We start from the raw sequence: 22200 nt of genomic DNA on the forward strand, positions 1-22200 counted from the left end.
AAAAGTCAGTTACAGAATGTCACCAAATCGTGTGTAAAACTTTAGGTATTAATGTAATGTCATATGAAACTGTGAAGGTTTAGTACCGAAAATGCAAAAACAAGGATTATGACATTCAAGGAGCAGAGAACCAGAAAATATTTTTCATGCATTAAAAAGATGTGTGTTTTCTTATGACATGAAATGTCTTTCCCAACAATTAAAGTAAGCTTTCGAGTTTTAATGAAAGTATCCTGCCACTTCAAATATCCTCTTCGCGAAATTTCACATTGGCATATTTAATCATATTCCGTATATAGGATTAAAGAAAGATTTGAAATTCGAATCATATTTTGTATATATGATTAAAGATTATGCATTTTAAAGAAAGAAACGTGCTTTAGAACACTGTATTGCAAAATGTATTTGAAAAAGAGAGACTTGCTTTAGAACGGTGTGCTCTTAAATTTATAAAAAAATACCATTAAGTACAAGGTGTGTGAAATGGAACTATCACACTACCAGATTAGAACTATAATTTTCTTCCAGTTCTTCTGCAAAAAGTCAGCTACAAAATTTCGCCAAATCATGTGTACAACTTTATGTGCTAATGTTATATCAAATGACACTGAAGGTTTGGTACCTAAAGTTCAAAAACAAGGCTTATGATACTGAAGAAGCAGATCACTCTGGCCAACCTACTGATGTTGATGAGGCCCACCTACGAGAACTTGTTGAATATCAATATGTAACCACTCAAGGGCTTGCGTATGGTCTCGAGAGAGCGAAAGCTGAAGAGTTAGACATTAGTGCCATGTCCATTAGTTGCGCTGAGTATCTCGTAGATTTGACGCACAAGTTCAATTACTGGGTACTGCATGAGATTACTTAATCACACCTGCAGCCACATCTTGCTGGTGCTATCTTCCATTCTGCGCAGGATGTCCAAAATGTAGTTGATCTGCTTTTGAACTCGTGGCCACCAAGTTTATGTGTCGATGATTTTGAAAAACTACCAAAATGTTGACAGAAAATCATAGATTTGTCTGGTGATTTGTACCCGTGCTATATATACTACCTTCATGTTGTTGTTTTTTTCTAGTTTTATGAAGAACGTTTTTGGTGGAAAACTTTCTTTACAACCAGATAAAATAACTGACTATTTTTTAAATGAATTTACGTAGTTTTCATACATAACTTTTATGTAATTTTACATTTATTTTTCATTTTACTTCTATTTTAATTTTTTATCATAATTTTCCTTTTATGAAGTAGACTTATAGCGAGATATTTAATCTCGATGTCGTGTTTACCAATAGTAACTACCTGAATGATTAGTTGATAAATTTGCTTATCTAAGTTAATTCACATGCTTTGGTTACTTTCTTTACATCCCAAAAGTAATTCTATGTATTGAAGCAATGTCTGGGTTAAGCATTGAGACATAGTAAACTGATACATGCTTCAGAAGAAAGAACAATTTATCGGCCACACTATGATGCAAACATCGATGAGCGAGCGACATATTTCCTTCAATGTTGTTTAACTGATGCATATGCCTGATGTAATTTAATTGATATAACTAAGTGAACTTACACATACCTGACCCTGAAGGAAAACAAATCTGTGTATAATGCTGGAATACAAATAGCGAAAGAGTAAGTAAGATATTCTGTTCAGTGTTATTTAACTGCTGCATATGTTTTAATTTTGATTCCATATAACTAGTTTTTAATTATAAGAGAAAGAAAAATAATTCAATATTGAACACATATTTTGAGTATAACAAAAGTATTTTAAGAAACAACCTGTTAAAAATACATTAGTCATTAAAAATATTTAATTTGTGTACAGGCTGAATTGAAACTAACATGTGGTGGTGTATTTAATTATGGCAAAGCACACTAGGGCTATCTGCGTAATAGGTGTGATGCCTTCGTAGAGGACTTTCTCAGGGAAACTGGCTCGTATACACACTAAGGTGTAGGGCAAGTTTATTATTGTGCGTATATGTGTAAGAAAATGTATTTTAATTGTTCCATTTTTATTGTATGGAAGGAAGAATAGGATGCCAATATCGAAGATTATTTACCATAGCAAATAATCACGGTCAGGATAAATGTTATATACGAGGGCTATCCAGAAAGTAGATTACGTTTTGGAATAAAAAAATAAACAAAGTATAGGAAACAAATTTTATTATATACAGATGAAAGCCACACTCAAATACTACTTTTCTACATAGTCACCATACAAATTAAGGCATTTATCGTAGCGATGTACGAGCTTGGAAATTCCTTCGTCGAAAAATTCGGCCGCCTGCGCCTTCAACCACTTCGTTACCTCTTCTTGCAGCTGTGCGTCGTCATCAAAATGCTGCATAGCCAGCCACTTCTTCATTGCTGGGAATAGGTGGAAGTCGCTCGGTGCCAGGTCGGGACTGTACGGCGGATGAGGAAACAACTCCCACTTAAAAGATTCAAGAACTTTACGAGTGACATTTGCCGTGTGGGGCCGGGCGTTGTCGTGAATCAACAAGATCTTAAAGCTCAACATTCCTCTGCGCTTGTTTTGAATTGCTCTTCTGAGTTTTTGGAGAGTTTGGCAATACCTTTGAGAGTTTATTGTAGTGCCTCTTTCCAGGAAGTCCACCAAAATTACACCTTTTCTGTCCCAAAAAACAGTCGCCATCATCTTCCTTGCCGACATTGTTTGCATGCATTTCTTGGGTTTTTGGGGAGAACTTGTGTGCCCCCACTGCATTGATTGCAATTTTGTTTCACAGTTCACATGTTTCACCCATGTTTCGTCACCAGTAACGATGCGATCGAGTAAAGAGTCACCATCCTTATGGTAAGCGTCCAAAAAGTTCAACGCTGCAGCCATTCGCTGATTTTTGTGGTCCTCTGTCAAGATTTTTGGAATCCATCTTGCACAAAACTTGTGGTAACCAAGCTTTTCGCTGATGATTTCGTGCAACAAACTTCGCGAAATTTGTGGAAAACTCAAAGAAAGTTCCGTTATTGTGAAATTTCGATTTTCACGGACTTTAGCATCGACTTTTTCGAGAAGTTCGGCGGTCACTATGCTGGGTCTCCCACTTCGATCTTCGTCGTGAACATTGGTTCGGCCATTTTGAAATCTTATGACCCTCTGACGCACTCCACCTTCAGTGATAATGTTGTCCCCATACACTTCACGAAGCTGCCGATAGATTTCTATCGGTTTACAGTTTTTTGCAGTCAGAAACCTTATTACTGAGCGCACCTCGCAGCTCGCGGGATTTTCAATTAACGCAGACATTTCAAACCGTCACAGTATCTGAACGGAGCACAGCACGAACCTCTCACTAGCACGGCTAGATGCAGACTGAGCTGCGCAACGCTCTGACCCCAAGATGGCCGCGCTAGCCCCGCCCCTAGCGGACACAGACGGAAACGTAATCTACTTCCTGGATGGCCCTCGTAGAAATCTTGGGAGTGTAAGGGATTATAAGAGTACTTTTAGATTATACTGAAAATATATGCACTTCTGCTAAAATCTGAAGTGAATCAGTATGAAGTGACTTTAAAAATAATGTGATAAGTATACTATTTAAAAGTATAAATGACGAATATTAAGAAATTTGTAGAATTTTATGGTATTTAAATATGAATTTGTTATGTCAAATCTTTTTATATATATTTTTGCTTGAGATATGTAAATTAAACTGAAAATCACGATCATATATTTCTCATGGAATGTCAAAGTTCATTTGTATTAAAAAAAATGCATGAGCAATGAAATTAAATAGAATAATACTTTTTGATTATGTTTTTACCATGGTCTTAGGAATTATGCCATCATGTGTTCTGTTCAACAAAATTTCTTTAGTGCAAACAATACTACGAAAAATATTGAAAAATAGCTTGTTTTACAATATTTATTTCCCTCAATTAACTTAAATATCGTTTTTCATTTCCTAATGCTTTCCTTTATGATAAGAATTTAATTTTTACAATTATTTTCAGCATTCGTACGAATTCTGTGCATAAAATAAACATTGCTTTAACAAAATACTTTATCGGAAAGTATATACCCGGTATTTCCGGTGTATCTACCACATTTAAAATAATTATTTTGCTTTAGTTTACATTACTTCCATTACGAAAATCATGTAGCAGACGCGTCGGCCGATGCGTCTTGTCTCCCGGGTGACGTCACTACCAGCAACCAATGGCACGCTTTTTCCGTTCCTGGCCTAACCTTAGTATATTAAAGAACCTTGGGTCAGAGCGTTGCGCAGCTCAGTCTGCATCTAGCCGTGCTAGTGAGAGGTTCGTGCTGTGCTCCGTTCAGATACTGTGACGGTTTGAAATGTCTGCGTTAATTGAAAATCCTGCGAGGTGCGCTCAGTAATAAGGTTTCTGACTGCAAAAAACTGTAAACCGATAGAAATCTATCGGCAGCTTCGTGAAGTGTATGGGGACAACATTATCACTGAAGGTGGAGTGCGTCAGAGGGTCATAAGATTTCAAAATGGCCGAACCAATGTTCACGACGAAGATCGAAGTGGGAGACCCAGCATAGTGACCGCCGAACTTCTCGAAAAAGTCGATGCTAAAGTCCGTGAAAATCGAAATTTCACAATAACGGAACTTTCTTTGAGTTTTCCACAAATTTCGCGAAGTTTGTTGCACGAAATCATCAGCGAAAAGCAAGAAGAGGTAACGAAGTGGTTGAAGGCGCAGGCGGCCGAATTTTTCGACGAAGGAATTTCCAAGCTCGTACATCGCTACGATAAATGCCTTAATTTGTATGGTGACTATGTAGAAAAGTAGTATTTGAGTGTGGCTTTCATCTGTATATAATAAAATTTGTTTCCTATACTTTGTTTATTTTTTTATTCCAAAACGTAATCTACTTTCTGGATAGCCCTCGTATTATTGTACCAAGGATGATATGGATATGAATATGATATAAATATGGATGAACACATTGTTGATATGTATTACCTTGAAAAATTTGTAAAAGGATGGGAAAATTGCAGCAATTCCAACAGCTGCATAATACTGAAATAATAAATAATCTGAAACAGGTGTTATAAGCTGGTTATCTTTAAAGAAATATTTATCTAGAATTTTAGATCAATGAAACTCACTTCTTCCTTTTTTTTTTAAGGAAGAAGTAAATCTTTCTAATAGCTAAGGTGAAAGGCTGTATTGAAAGTTATAAAATACAAACTTATACAAACTTGGATAAAGTTATAAAAGCAGCAGAGATTGAAACCCAGGGAAATACTGGAAAACTGAAAAGTGCTGATAGGATTTTAAATTAGAGTGAAATGTCTAGAATAATATTAGCTATTCTGAAAATTCCCCATCATAACGCCGAGTGTTAGAAGATTTTTGGTGTTTGTTACTAAAACAAGGACTAAATTTAGGTCCAATATTAGTAATTCACATTAGAAAAACTTTTATTATCAAAAGCAAATCAGCAGAAAAGAGTTTTTTAGTGAAGTAAAATTGCTACTGTTCTTAACATTTGTATGAAAACTGATTAAAGTATTATTGTTGTATTAACACTTACAAATAATAAAAATTTGTTTTTACATTTAAGTATTATTGTACTAGTAATTAGTTACTATTTAAAGTCAATTCATTATTAAAACTATATTTTCTTTGTATATATTTTTATCATTTAAAAAATATTTTTGTTGTTGAGAAAAACAACTGATTTTTTAGTGTTTTAGGTTGGCAAAGTATACTTTCTCTTTAATTTTGTAGAGAGAGAGAATTTCTTGTTCAGGAACAAAGTTCCATTGTTTTGAGAATAGGCACTAAATTATTAATTAAAATCTCTTCTTTTTCAATGACATATTTGTTACTCTCTCCATTACCATTGTTGGTGGCAGTATTTTTTTTTTTATATTTTATTTAAAACCATACTACAAATTTCATGTTCTTTGATGATTTGAACATTAGTTTTGCAATGGAAGGCTTCAGTTGTATCATCTTCATTTAACATTTCCTCACATGTTTTGTTAATTGGAAAATTTTTGTCTTTTATTTTTGATATTTGAAAATTTTGGAATTCATCATTGTTTATGAAGTATGGTAGCTTTACATATATTAGGTGAAACATTTTTTTGTTTTTTCCAAATATCTGTGGATATGCCTTTCCATGATTTTGCAATGCTGTACCCAGCAGATTTCTTAATAGAATGTATAAAAAATTCTCAGAAAATTGAACATCTGTTTTAAAAAGGCTACTTTACATCTGCATTTTAATGTGTACAAAATGGCAGTGGAGACATTATTTTTTACTAAAAGTTTAATTGATGTACGAATTAAACAGTTGTCTATATAATTAAGGTAGTTTTTGCATTATCTGGTAAACCAACTAATACCATATGTTACTGAGTGCCAGCTATGAAAAGATTTTTCAAAAAAATCCGTCATTATACAAGCAATCCATGCTCATTTATATGAATGCTGGGGGATGAAGAAAGCCTTTACTCCTTTAAAAACCTGAGGTCACAAAATTTTTCCATTTACAAAAAATATCTTTGCAAGTTTCTGCAGCATTCTCACATGCCAGAATGTTTACTTTTGCTTTCAAATCTTTGATGCTGAGACCATTTCACCAGAGATACCCAAAGAGTTTTGGGGCATATATTGCCAGAAAAGATCTCTTTCCATCAATATTATAAACTTGCTCTGGAGATATCTTTTTGATATTAATGAGTTTGATAAACTCATCTACAAATTGTTCAGCTACTTCAGTATTAGCTAAAGTTTCAACCATGGCAGTTTTAAAATTTGATTAACCATCCTATTGAGTAAGTTGGTTAACTCTTGGGGGTTTCACATATTATATACAAGGATAGATAAAATGAAGTGTTTTGCCACATAACACTCATTGGTAAAAAATGTGGTATGCTACCCGGTGGGTGTTTAAAAGGATAATAAAATACAGAAGTATTCATTATTACAGCAGGTAATAATGTATGCGAGCAAAGGAAGTCCCCTTCCCCATGCTTAGGAGAATAATTGGTTTGCGGCATATTTGCCCTTCTCTCTCTCTCTCTCTCTTTTTTTTAACTATTGTATTCTCTCTTCCTGTATTATGTCATATAAAAGGGAGGAAAAAGCATTTGTGACCTGGGTAATAGATTATGTCAGTTACTAGACATCCATTTTTTTGGATTTTTTTATTGTGTATGTTTATGTAGAGAGAGACAACACCCACACACATACATGCATATATGTAAGATAAAAAGTATGTGAATCAAAATTCTAACTTTAATTTGCAATAATATCTTAACTTTCCATTTAAATTTGGCTCTTTCCCCTTTCTGTCTCAATAATAGTAATTGCTTATATAAAATCTTTCTAAACTGTGCCATTTTAAAATTAACGCATGTCCTGATTCTTCAGAAATCTTAATGAAGATATTTACAGAATGCTTCTGCTAATAATAATTTCAAATTTAGGTACTAAAACTTATTATTAACTGACAATGGTTAAATGTGAACTGAAACCATTCTGAACCAAGCTTTTATGTTAAATAAATTGCACTTCCTCTTCACTTCTCTAGCTAAATTACTAGGTGCTTATCTGTTATCTGGACCACATTCAGAAATGTATATGTGTGTATATACAATATATGTATATATACATACGTGTGTGTATATATACATGCTTACAGAAACACATAGCATCGATACTTACATGCATACACTTCTGAATCTGGTCCAGGTTATTTGTTTTGAATCAAAATTGTTTGCCAGGGGGAATAAAGAGCTATTAAAATGGCCACTACAACTGTAATTTCTTTTCACTTCTTTACGCATCTATAGGTTGCTAACATCAGGTTATTTCCTATATATATACAGTCAAAAGTCGTTAATCCGGACTCGTCGGGACTTCGGCGATTCCGGATTATCGATTTTTCCGGATTATAGATCATCAGTTTAAATCTCGTCAGATGGCATGCAGAAATTCTAAAATTAAAAATATGAAACCGTAATTTATGAAATAAAGAACAATTATGATCTAAAGGGTATCAAAATTAAAAAAAAAAAAAAAAAACCCTTAATATTTATTTGTTTACTTTATTAAAAAAATATATAAGCTCAGTTATGAATTTTTACACTAAGAATAATTGCTTTGTTTAGGAATTGATTTACATGTGAATAGCGTTTTCCACCGTTGAAAATTAATAAGAACCTGATTGGGCTTTAAGCAACTATAGTCTGTGACAAAATTTCTACACAAGGCTACAAACTTTAGCAGAATCAAAATATCATCAACTGTCAAGAAATAAAGAAGTTTATAATTATTTTCACACAAACATGTATTTTTATTTATGCATTTGAGAAAAATTTAATAAATAAGAGAAAGCGACTAAATTGTTATTATTTACTATTCTCACATTTTGTTCCACGTGGTAGAATTTCATAGAAGATTTAAAAAGCTTTCATAATTTGCTCAGTTTTAGTTTAAAATAAAGTAATCTAAAGATTAAAATAAAGTAATCATTAAACACATTAAAATTATTTGAAATAATGTCAGTCTAAGAATCTGGTATTTCAGTGTCAGTATATTTGAATTGCAAAGTGTAATCAACAAAAATGTCGTAAGTTCCCCAACCCTAGATTTTAGAGAGAAAATAAATACAGTACAAAAGTCCGTAATCCCGACTCTTCGGGACTTCGGTGATTCCGAATTAGGGATTTTTCTGGATTATAGATCATCAATTTAAATCTGGTGAGATGGCATGCAGAAATTATACAATTAAAAATATGAAACCGTAATTTATGAAATAAAGAGCAATTATGGTCTATAGTATCAAAATTTACAAAAAAAAAAAAAAAAAAAAAAAAAAAAAATGCTTAATATTTATTTGTTTACTTTATTAAACATTTCTCTCAATGTAAGTTGTTTAAGTTGCTTCATTTTTTGTGCTAATACTTTCTCTTTAATTCTATTAACAGACATAATTTCTTGTTCAGTTACAAAGTTCCTCTGTTCAAGTCCTGTAATTGCTGTGTCGAGAATACCGACTGACTTGTCAATCAAAATTTTTTCGTTTTCAGTAACCTCTCTGTCACTTTCTTCACTATCGGAAGTGGTATTTTCTGGATCTAGAACCATACTACAGATTTCACTGTCCGTTAATTGATTGATGATTGGGGCATTGTCATCGCAATGAAAAACTTTTATTATAGCATTTTCACTTATTACCTCTTCTCCACATTTCTTTACAAAATCCAATAACTGGAAAATTTCATTTTTAGTTTGCAATGTCCGAAAACCTTCAAATTTATTTCTCACCATGAAATATGGTAGCTTGCCATAAATTATGCCAAGCATTTTTTAACGCATCTGGAGACACATCCTCCCAACGTGCATGCATAAAGCATACAAAAAAAAAAGTTTTCAGCTTTGAGGTCTGGATTATAGATCATTCCGGACAATGGGTGTCTGGATTACGGACTTTGTACTGTATAAATTAGACTTTTTTTCCCTTTGGAATATTATTATTATTGTTGTTGTTTACGTATGTTTTGATAAATGTTTAATAACAAAAATCCTTGAGTTTATTTATTTTTTTCTATTATTACTTATTTTGTATTTAAAAAAAAAAAAAAGAAAAGAAAAGAGAGAGAGAGAGAGAGAAAAGGAAAGAATAGAAAAGTGGGAAAAAGAAAAACTCTGTCTCCCTCAGCTATATTCAGATTGTGAATTTGGCCCTCATGCAGTTTCAGTTTGAGATACTGATGTATGGTATCTCATTATTTAATAAAATACTTATTTCGTTTTCTAGGTGGTCTGAAAGCTGAACTTCTTGCAGTCTTAATCATTGCTGTAATTTTTATAATTTTGATAGCTTTTGGTGTTCCATTTTACTTTTACTATAAAAAAAAGTAAGTAATTCAGTTTTGTTTCTCAAAGGCACGACTAAGTTCTCAGAATTGATATTTTATATTTTTGAATTTTTTTTTTACATAAGTCATGACTTCATTTTCTTCTTTTAGATATGGACATGATATACCAACAATGTTATATGCCTCTGTGAATCCAGAGTATATGAGTGCAGGTAATTTTTACTGCATTTTTGCTAGTTAGTTAATTTTATTGTGAATAGCAAAAGTTAAGAGTTAGAAAAGAAAGATACCTGAAATCTGAAGTGTTATCCATTGAACTTGTAAACACTTTTCTAAGAAAAGGGTTGGCCTGAACTTATAATATCTATCTCTTGAATAAAATTATGCAAAATAGTAAATCCCCCCTTTTCTGTGTGTGGATAAATATCAAAAGTTATGGACAGAGCAAGGCAAATGTGAATATAGCACCATCTGTTAAGGAAAATAGTAATGAAATCTGAAAAATTAAGGTTTTTAAAAGCATTAGGAAGGACTGGATTGTAAATGATGTCCATTAATTAAAAAAGTTGCTTAGATGCAAACTCCCAGATTTATACCAGCTGAATGTAATCTAAAGTTTTCTATCTGCATTTCTAAAACTATGCATGAATTCAAATTGACAGTTCTTCATTACATTTTAAGAAACACATGCATTTGCCAAAACTTGAGATGAATTATATCATCATAATCTGAGAATTGTCAATTCTACTTTTAATTATTCCTCTATTGCTTATAAATCTTGGTATAGAAACAAACCTGTCTAGAACACTATAAAAAATTCTTTATTCTAAATTCCAAAAGCCTACACCTCAGTCATGTAGGCCTACAAAATCTGTTAATCATTTCACTGTGAATACTTATCCTGTTGTATTTATATTTGTAAAATTAATCTTTCAAAGGATCATATGAAAATATTAAAATATAACTTCAGTTTTTCAAAAATGTGTAACCAGCAGCTCTTCAAATCATTGCTGATATTGAAAAAGCTTTTAAATTCAGTAAAATTTCAAGAGCATGGAAATAGTGCAATAAACCAGTTAATTACTCATAAGGTTATTTTTTAATCTTATTAAGACAAAAGGAAAGCCTTATATGTAATTTATTCTAATCCAAACATTACTTAAAAAGTTGATAAGGGTAGTTATTGTTATAGATAAACATGCCTACACTGATGGAGTCATGAAACTGGTAAATGAAGTCCCATACTGTTCAATCCATGAAGATCCTTCAGCTTCTGACATTTGTAAAGTTAAAACGGGTATTTAGTCTTCTCATATAATCCAAACTCAGGGGGGAACCCTCAGTTAAAACAACCCCCCCCAAAAAAAACCTTCTCATTACATGTACTGCTAAGTTTTGTGCTGTTCTAAAAATTCACAAAACTGGAATTCCTTTTTGCCCTGTGTTTGTAATCATCACACCCTTTAGCCAAATATTTTGTTTGTAGACATTTACTTTCAAGTAATATTTACAGAGTAAAAATTTTTTTTAGATTATCGGTAAAATTTAAAGATATTTCTCTCTAGTGCTTTCTGGTGATATTAAGTCACTGTTACTAATATTCCATTTGAGAGAGCATTAAAATATCTTGAAACCAGACTTTTGGAATTCTATTTCACACATAGTTAAACTGAGAAATTAATTTTCTCTCCATAAAATTTTTTGACAAAAACTCACTTCGTTTTCCAAAATAATTATTATTGCCAAATTAAAGGAATAGGTACAATAATCCCCTCAATCCTGTACTTGCAGTATTTTAACATCAAATTATTGAAAAAAACTAACTTTTTGTCTCTGGATTTCTTGTGTAGATGACACATTCATACTTCTTAGCAGTAATGAAGATTTAACCCAAATTATATATGTTATGAATTTGATTGATCCAGCCATTCAGATCAGAAACTAACAATAGCCTCTTCGTCTTTGATATGCTGATCATTTAGAGTGAGTTTGATTTCAGCAAAACTGTTTATCTGTAAGTCTTTTTGTTTGCCTCTTCGTGCTAAATTATGTCACCTAATAAGTAAAAAATAGATTATCTTATTGTTCTGTGTATTGTTGTCTCCAAGTTTGTCCTTCAGAATCTTTGCTTTGCAGTAAACTCAGCTGCAGTAGCTCCTCATTACACACTGCTCGACATTGAAAATGCAACACCAAGAAGGAGTGGCCAGAAAATGATGAAATTTGGAAAAAAAAGACAGAGACAGCAAGCAGCAATAAGTGATCTTTATTTCAAAATGATAGAATACAGAGCGAGAACGGCGTTGGCTCAGTAGGATGTAGGACCACCGCGGACAGCGATGCACAAAGAAACACGTCTAGGCATAAAGTCAACAAGAGTGTGGAAGGTGTTCTGAGGAATGGCTTTCCATTCCCTTTCAACCATTTGCCACAGTTCGTCTTCTGAGCGAGGCAGGGGCAGAGTCTGTAAAGGGTGTCCAATGACATCCCACACATGTTCGATTGGTGACAGGTCAGGAGAGTACGGTGGCCAGGGAAGCATCTGTATACCTTGCAGAGCATGTTTGCAGATGCAAGCACTGTGTGGTCGGGCATTATCCTGATAAAAAATTGCATTAGGCAGCCCCTGAAGGTAGGGGTTTGCCACCGGCCGCAGTACATTATCAGTATCATGGTGCCCAGAATACGAACTAGAGGTGACCTGGAATCGTAGGCAATAGTGCTCCAAACCATTATTACATGTTTTCGTGCAGTGGGGTGTTCCACAGTTACTGCCGGATTAGATCTGTCTCCATGTTGATGCACACATGTATGCAGCGACTGTCACTGGATAAACAGCAGCGTGACTCATCTAAGAACATGACATTTCGCCATTATGTCATCCACATAGCTCCAGTCCGGCACCATTCTAAACGTTCATGTCTATGCTGTGGTGTCAATGGCAGTCTTCTTAACGGATGCCATGAGTGCAGGCCACGTTCAACCAATCGACGGGAAATGGTTCTGATCAACACCAGAAGATCCAGGGTATCTTGCACATGCTGCAGAATCACGGTACAAGTGTCTTGCGGAACAGCCACAGCTTGTCGGCGGATGCATCGATCTATGCGTGCTGATGTTACTCTGGCTGCACCTGCACCCCTCCTTCTTCCCACATTTCCTTGTTCCAACCATGTTCGCCATAGCTGATGTACCGTGCTTGCATCCATGTGGATATCAGCTGCAATTTGACGTAAGGACCAACCTTATATCTTACTTCACGTGCATCGGAGAGCTACGCATTTCACATCACTCAATAACGTGCATCTACTCTAAAATTTGCATAAATTTCTGACCACTCTTTCTTGGTGTTGCATTTTCAATGTCGAGCAGTGTACATCATTAACCCATTAGCCGCTGGTGTTGCGTTGACTCAACGGTCAAAATAAATGCGTATATAAATATAACTACCTAAGATATTTTATACCAGCAGGTGATTTTGTGTAGGGAATATTATGAAGATTATTTCTGTAAAAAAATATTTGCCTGCAACAATCATTTTGTTTATAATAATTAGTCTCATACTTTAAGCAAAATTTTCGACCGAGTATTTTTGCTGAAAATGTTTAACGAAAGAATCGCCATCTTTATGAGTGATCTATTTTTAGTCAAGGTCACTGTTTATCAGAACATTACATCAGTCAGATGTTTATATTTGTGTTGGGAAGGAAGGGAAAACAGGATACGGAAAAAATACGGAAATTACTCACTGGCGAGTAACTTGGAGATAGAAAGCCATCAGAACTTCTATGAGTAATGACTAGGCGGGCTGAAAAATACAATGTGTGTGACTCTTTGTTACTGGAATTATTCATGCACCAGATGCCGCCAAATGTTCAGTCTATTTTAGCGTCGGTTGAGCCACTCGATTCATCTAAAGTTGCCAGTATCACGGATAGAATGTTGGAAGTTACACCCGCTCATGTAAGCGAAGTTTCTTCTCGTGTACCTCTCAATGTCTCTGAGAATTCTAAATTGGATTCCCTGCTGGAGGAAGTGTGCAAATTGCGTAGTGAGGTTTTGTCTCTACAACGATCACGCAGTATTTCCAAAAATCGCTATAACAGGAAGCGAAGCCCTTCAGCTAAAGCTGCTTCGAACTGTTCCTATTGTTGGTATCATCATAAATTTAGTGATAAAGCTAAAAAGAGTGTTCCACCATGTACATTCCAGGGAAAGTGTAGTGGCGACATGCGCTTTACCCTCTGAGTCTCGTCGCCTTTTCATTAGAGACAGGAAATCGAATAGAATATTTTTGTGCGACACTGGCTCAGACATCAGTCTTATTTCAGCAACCAGACAGGAAGCGCGTCAAACACCTATTATGATGTTTTTCTGCAGCAAATGGTATTCCTATTTCAGTTTATGGACAAAAAGCATTAAGTATTGACCTTGGACTTCGTCGTAATTTTAATTTCACTTTTTATGTGTGTAAAGTGTCAACAAATATTATTGGATCTGATTTCTTGCACTATTTTGATTTATTACCTGATTTAAGGAACAAAAAACTTGTTGATTTAAAAACACATTTAAAAATTAATTGTGGTGTAATTAACACACGTTTATATTCTGTTAAAACAATTATAATAAATTGTATTTATGATAAATTACTGTCTAACTATCCTTCACTGTGAAACCTTCCTGATCTCAATGAAACTCTTAAGCATAATACTATGCATTTCATTGAAACCGTTGGTCCTCCTGTTTCATGTAAGCCAAGGAGATTAGCTCCAGATAGATTAAAAATTGCTAAGCAGGAAATTCAGAAAATGATCAATTTAGGTCACATGCGACCCTCCAAAAGTAATTACTCCTCTCCTCTTCACATGGTGTCGAAAAAGGGCACAAACGAATTGAGACCTGTGGGAGATTTCCAGAGGTTAAACGCTGAGACAGGGAAGGGTAAGTATCCTATTCCCAATATTTGCGATTTTGCAGCAGAGTTACATGGAACAAAGGTATTTTCTCGATTAGATTTGGTTAAAGCATATTACCAAGTTCCAATTAATCTCTCTGATATCCATAAAACGGCTATTGCCACTCCTTTTGAACTTTTTGAGAGCACAAGAGCAATTTGGGTTATGCAATGCAGCTGCAACCTTTCAACGCTTTATTGATGAAGTAACTCACGAGCTGCCAGGAGTATTTGCTTTTGTCGATGATATATTGATAGCGTCGAAAGACAAAAATGAGCATTTGATACACTTCAAAGCACTTTTTGGAAGATTAAGTAATTATGGATTAAGACTTAATGTATCTAAATGCAGTTTTGGTTTAACTTCTTTGGAATTTTTGGGTTTTCATGTATCTGAACAGGGTTTAAAACCTTTACCCGAGTGGGTAGAAGCTATTCAAAAATTTCCTAAACCAAACACTTTATCTCAGTTAAGGAAATTTCTTGGCCTATTTAATTTTTACAGATGTTTTGTCCCAAGAGCTTCACATGTTTTAGCTCCCTTGAATAGGTTACTGGAAGGCCGCATTAATACAAGAAAACCTTCACAACCAAGCAAAACAAAAGAATATCCTCTCGAATGGGACGATGAAGCCGAGAAAGCATTCGAAAATGCAAAAAAGGCAATTGCTGAGGCAACCCTTCTCAAACACCCAATTCCTGGTGCAACTTTGAAACTTTGTACTGATGCATCGGACGTTGTGATTGGTATAGCTCATTAATGCAACTGCAAAATTCAGTTTGGGAACCCATTGCGTTTCTATCCGTTAAACTCAGCAAAAGTCAAAGGAAATGGTCAACTTATGATCGAGAACTATTGGCAATTTATCTGTCTATTAGGAAGTTTCGGCACATGCTTGAAGGCAGGGTCTTTACAATCTACACTGACCAAAAGCCCTTAATATATGCTTTTAAGCAGAAGCCCGAAAAGTGTTCTCCATGACAACTTCGTTATCTTGATTTTATTGGCCAATTTTCCACTGACATACGATGCATCAAAGGTCGTGACAATAACGTTGCTGATGCCTTATCTAGGGTAGAAATAGATGCAGTATCTGATAATCAACACATTGATTATAAAAAGTTATCCGAAGCACAAATTCAGGACTCTGAAATTCAAAATTTCTTATCTCAATCTTCACCAGTTTTTAAACTTGAGAAACATTATTTTCCTTTAGTAGATGTTACTCTTTACTGTAATATGGACACAGGTATACCTCGACCGTTCATACCTGAATCTTTTCGCTCTAAAATATTTCAGAAGATTCACTGTCTTTCTCGTGCTGGTATTTCAGCTTCAACAAAATTAATTACTAAGTGCTATTTTTGGCCTAATATGAAGAAATTTATTAAAACTGCAGTTCAATCAAGTCTACAGTGCCAACGTTCTAAAATTCATAGGCATACGAAATCACCATTGGGTGGCCAGAAGTCATACCTACTGTCGACATGTCAGTTTAGACGACTTGTAAAGTGTTAGTGCATAACTGGATAGCAAGATTTGGCTGCCCGGTATCAATAACAACTGATCAAGGCCGAAATTTTGAATCTCACTTATTTAAGGATTTAATGAAAATTTTGGGTACACATCGCATTAGAACTACTGCTTATCATCCTCAGTCCAATGGACTGATTGAGAGATTTCATAGGCAACTTAAAAGTTCAATAAGGGCTCACAACAACCCAAAATGGACTGAAATTCTGCCTATTGTTCTGCTGGGTATTAAATCTGCCATTAAGAAAGATATAAATGCTACTTGTGCTGAACTTGTCTACGGTACTACACTTAGATTACCATCAGATATGTTGAATGCTACAAATATTGTATCACCTACTGAATCTTATGTGTCACAACTTCGATCAGTCATGCATTTAGTTAGACCTATTCCAACCTCTAGGCATATTCAATCATCAATTTATGTACATCCAGCACTTAAAACCTGTTCTCATGTATTTCTGCGTATCGATTCTGTTAAACCACCTCTAACTCCACCTTACACTGATCCTCATACCGTGGTTAAACTAATGGATAGAAATTTTATTATTGAGGTAAATAACAAAAAGATTACAGATACAATCAATCGTTTGAAACCAGCATATATGTTATCAGAATGTATAAATTCACCTATAATTCCTTAGTTTCCACAGGAAGTCTGCAAAGACTCAAAAATTGTTCCAAAACAAGTAGTTACCCGCAGTGGACGTTGTGTTCATTTTCCTAAAAAATTAATTATTGTAATATGATTAAAGTTTTCTCTTGTGGTTTGCTGCAAATGTTACAATGTATAGATACTTGGAATAATTTTTTTTTTTTTTTTTTTTTTTTTTTTTTTTTGCATACGTATTGAGAGTTCTATAAAATGCTTATTAACTTATCATTATTTCTGTTTAACTAAGTTATGCATTGTATGGGTATATACAGTCAAAAGTCGTTAATTCGGACACCCATAATCCGGAATGATCTATAATCTGGACCTCAAAGCTACAAACTTTCTGTGCATGCGCCGCGTTGACACATAGGCGTTTACACGTGCACGTAAGACCTTTACGGCTGCGAATTTGCGTGTGCGCATGCGCATAATATGTTTATGCATGTGCGTTTAATGTATAACGAATGGTATAAGTTAAGCTAAAATTATCTAATTCGGTTAATGTTGCAGATTGCGTTGTTCCTTAATCTTCGAATTGGATCCGGCTTATTATTTTTTGCAGACTGTTAGAGCAATTTTATAAAAGTAAGGTTGAACTTTCGATTATGTCAAATAGAATTTCCGATATATATTTACTAATATGTAAAAGATCAACAAAGCGAAAGTATGTTTCGAAGTCCACTAAACAGAAAGTGGAATTGCTGCAAAAAATGGATAAAGGCATATATCCTTTGATTATCTAATCATTCCAAAATATTTTTATCAATTTTACGCTGCTCTGCGGGGGGAGGGAAACGACGCAGCGCGCAATGAATTGGAAGTTGATCTGTCGGCACTATCCTTATCTTCAGGGCAGATGTTTTTATTTTATTTGGCTTATAATTCCTTACTAAGTGTAGTATTTCATCTCAATGTACTCTGTCTTTGATATGATTTAAATCAAGTTCCTCGTCATTATAATTCGCTTCGAATGGTGAAGAAAGTGACACAGAGGTTGTTGAAAACGAAAAAATTTCGATTGACAAATTAGTCAGTATTCTCGACACAGCAATTATAGGACTTGAACAGCGGAACTTTGTAACTAAACAAGAAATTATGTCTGTTTGATAGAATTAAAGAGAAAGTGTTATCACATGAAACGAAGCAACTTAAACAACTTACATTGAAAGAAATGTTTAATAAAGTAAACAAATATTAAGCTTTTCCTTTTTGTAAATTTTGATACCCTTTAGATCATAATTGTTCTTTATTTCATAAATTACGGTTTCATATTTTTAATTTTATAATTTTTGCATGCCATCTTACCAGATTTAAACTGATGATCTATAATCCGGAAAAACCGATAATCCGGAATCGCCGAAGTCCCGATGAGTCCTGATTAACGACTTTTGACTGTATTCCAATCAGAATTGTCAATGTATTATTACTATTCATATATTTGTATTTCTTTTTGTATGTACAATTTTAAAGTATAACTGTTATTTGAATGTGCATATCTTAAATTGGAAATTTACAGCCAACTCCTTTTGTGTCGTGACTGTGTCACTGGGGGGATACTCTGTGGCAATCTAATGTCCAACTGCGTGCGCAGCCAATCTACGTCATGTGGTTTATGTAAAAACTGCTAGCGTGGCAGTGAACTAGCTCACTTCACCTATAGCCGGAGCATAGGATGTTTGAATTTTAGTTTAGTGGTTTTTGTTATTCGTTCTGTTATTTCAGTTGTGTTTAAAGTTATAGTGTGTGTGAATAAAAGTTATGTTTAAAGAAAAGGAGTCATGTCAATTCAAGGATATACACCAAGCACATAACCTCCACGCCACCATAGTACCATAGCCAGACTGTTTATAGATGCAAAGTGTGTAATGTTGCTTTACATCATGATTGTAATCAAGCTTTTCATGCTTGAATCTTTCACTTGAAATAATCTGTATTTGTAAAAGAAATATAATGTATATTTTAATATTAAATTTATTACAAGTAAAGTGATTTGTAGAGTTATAAAACGTTATACAGCTAAAAAGTAATCTTGTGCTCCACTCAAAAGAAACATCACACGAGTACAATCCTACTCACTAAACACCCGTAGTCTTATTCCGCTGACGTTGCGCGAATGCAACACTCGCGTTTTCCACAGGTAAGAGCATTTTTTTTTTATTTTCAATGTAAATTTATGTTATAAATGCTTAATTTAATATTTGTTATTATTTTCATGAGAAAAGAAACATTCCTTGCAGTTTTGGCGGTTAATGGGTTAAGCTATTCCAGATATTAATATGTTCTTATAAAAAAAAACCTATTCTCATTAGTATAACATTAGTTAATACTAAATTCCAGTGAACAAAATATATTCTATGCATAAATGAATCACTGAATATGCTATTATGATGTAACCTTTTTTCTGCTATTCATGTCAAAAGCAATTTTTCAGCATGCTCTAATGTCTCTAATCTTTGTTTGGTAATCGATTTCACCCCCTTGGTAACGTTTATCGATTTAATACCATCTTAGTTTACATAATCGTAGACACCATCATACTTGGCATACAAAATCCTGGATAGGCATGCCATCTTCATACTTTCCAACAACCTCTTTTTTTCATCTCCATGTTGATTTCTAACAAATTTTATTCAATGTTTGACGCCTTTCATTTGAAAATTTATAGCATAGATTATTTACTGAATAGTTGTAGCATTGTCTCAAATTGAACAAGTGTACCGAGTGCAGTCATGACTCATCAAACTTTAATCATATTCCAGACAAATGTCATATATATACAAAACAAAAATGCAGTTGAAAAATGCCGGTTGGGCACCCAATTATTTGTAAAATGCTTTCTTGGCAATTGCTTTATATGATAATCAATGTAAGGAGGTGTGCCATCCTGCATGAAAATGAAGTCCTGAAGGCATCCACGTTGTTGAAGTTGTGGGATTACAAAACCTTCAGGATATCACAATACCATTGTCCTGTGATGGAATAGGTTTGAATTCCATTCCCAGCTATCTTTTAAAAAAAATATGGCCCAATGGTAACCATAAAACCACACCATACTGTCTCCTTTCCAGGATGCAAGGGTTGTTCCTAGATTGTGTGAAGGTTTTCTCCTGCTTGCATTCAACAGTTATGGTTATTAATTTAACCATTGAGGCAAAAATGAGCTTTGTCAGTCCTATGTTCCATGGCCAAGTGATGTCAACTGCCATTTGAGTGAGGAATTGAAGTGCAAAAGTTTTATGAACTTCTGAGTTCCTATCCTGCTGTAGGTGCACAGGCTTGATTTTGTAGGATAAAAATTCAAAATCTGTGGAAGATTTTTCATAGAGTGGAATATGGCATTTCCAATATGCAGGAAACAACTGGGGCATTCACACTGCTGTGCAATGACTGACTGCTGGCTTCAACAACCATGGTAGCCACATTTTTGGCGCTAGAAGACTGGATTTGCCTTTATCTTCTACCTGGAAGAATGCCAAGTTGCTCAATTGTTTCAAATTTCTTTATTATCTTGCTTGGCACATGGAAACATTGGATGTCTTCATATCTACTTCATAGTATGGAATTTTTTTACATCAGCACAGGAGTTCTGCTGCGGTCGCCGGTGACCCCCATGACGAAAACTGCTTCAAGCACGATTTTATAACTCATTTTACCTGCTGCAAATAATATTTCAGAATAATATGCATCACATAATGAAAAGTTCACGTTGACGCCTTGGGCAAACCATCAAAAATGCATCTGGCAGTCAGCATGTTACTAATGTAAAATATACCAGAATGGTAGTTATTATGAACATAATGAACCATAATTGTAATTAATAAATTATGCTTCTGTTACTATGCATTTTGTAGCTCACAATGAAGTTGTTATATGTATAGTACCTAATGGTAAGTTATTAGCACTTTCATTCTTTGGAAATATATAATTTCTGCTTATTTCTTATCTTTAGTTTGTTACGAGTGCTTCATAAATATGAGTATTTTGCTTGCATTCTGATATATCTTCCCATTTTTTATCTAATAAATGCTCAAAAGAATTTTAAATAGTTAAAAGTTTAATGTAAGTTTCTGCTGAGTAGTTTTTGTGACTTATGAAAACAATTATTTCCTTATATATTTTATAATTGTTATTTATAATTAATAAATATACAACATAGAGAAAAACAAAAAGGAGATTGCTCTATTTAGCATGTTTTATCTCTTATGAAGCTTTATATTTTGGTGACTTTTACAAAGGAGAGAGACTTCTTTTTTTTAATATAAATACTATGTTTATTTTGAAGTATTTACTTTTTTATTTATTCAGATTATAGATCGTGAGATATAAATATTTGAATATGAAATCTTTATGTTCCAGTTTCAAAAGATTATATTTTCTTTAAAAAAAGAGAGTCCAGATTTTACATTATTTATGTCTAGATCAGATGAATAATATGAAATCTTGAGAAATTATAATCTATTTGTTTTAATGCTGAATTAATTTCAAACATTGACATAAATATAGAGGCCTTTTATTAAATACCTTGTTCCATCTGATATTTAGATATCATCAAAATGTTTTTTGAGTAATTTTTTTAGATTTTTAATAAAGTGATACTTATTTAAAATATTTTTCATCATTTAGTTTTGTGGGCATCATCAAATTATCAAGTTATAATATTTTGACAATTATGAAAAGTTGCATATATTTATATAATTTCTGAGCCCATTTGAGAATTTACATGTATTGGTGAAATAAAAATATATGCAGATGATTAATGTTAGAATTGGTAATATATGTAAGTAATGTGTTGTTCTTTGATTTTGCTGTGATTTTTCCTGTGTTGTTTGAAATTTTATCTTTATACTGTTTGGAATTGTCTTATGTAGTTCTTATATGGAATGTTATTTTTTATCTTAGTTTATGAACCTGATGAATGGGAAGTTCCAAGAGAAAAAATTGCTTTGATTCAGGAATTGGGTCAAGGATCTTTTGGTATGGTGTACAAAGGGGAATTTAAAACTGATGATAAAGGAGTTCTGAAATGTGCTGTCAAGGTTAGTAAAAATTCTTGAAAATAATAAACTCAGGCTTCATTTTATTGTAATATACTTTTAACTTAATTTTTCCATATATTTTCATGTTTTTTCAAGTTATGTGTGAATGCCTTAATAAAAAAATAGTAGCTGTTGATGGAATTCCCCTATAAAATGCCTTCTAATAAAAGT

At 33.7% G+C, this 22200-nt stretch overlaps 1 protein-coding gene across 4 annotated transcripts in view; it reads left to right on the plus strand.

Annotated features, from left to right (window-relative positions):
• The window catches only part of LOC118200281 (insulin-like peptide receptor), a 529147-nt gene that overhangs the window by 460898 nt on the left and 46049 nt on the right, over nucleotides 1–22200 (plus strand). For all 4 annotated transcript variants that reach the window (XM_085818478.1, XM_085818480.1, XM_085818477.1 and 1 more), the window contains 3 exons: nucleotides 9790–9889; nucleotides 10001–10062; nucleotides 21893–22029. In XM_085818478.1, the coding sequence (XP_085674604.1) occupies nucleotides 9790–9889; nucleotides 10001–10062; nucleotides 21893–22029 (299 nt within the window). The remainder of the gene's footprint in view (nucleotides 1–9789; nucleotides 9890–10000; nucleotides 10063–21892; nucleotides 22030–22200) is intronic.

The sequence above is a fragment of the Stegodyphus dumicola genome, chromosome 6 (genome assembly GCF_044657685.1).
Source record: "Stegodyphus dumicola isolate Sdum_Otavi_A_Nest chromosome 6, ASM4465768v1".
In the NCBI taxonomy this organism is placed as follows: domain Eukaryota; kingdom Metazoa; phylum Arthropoda; class Arachnida; order Araneae; family Eresidae; genus Stegodyphus; species Stegodyphus dumicola.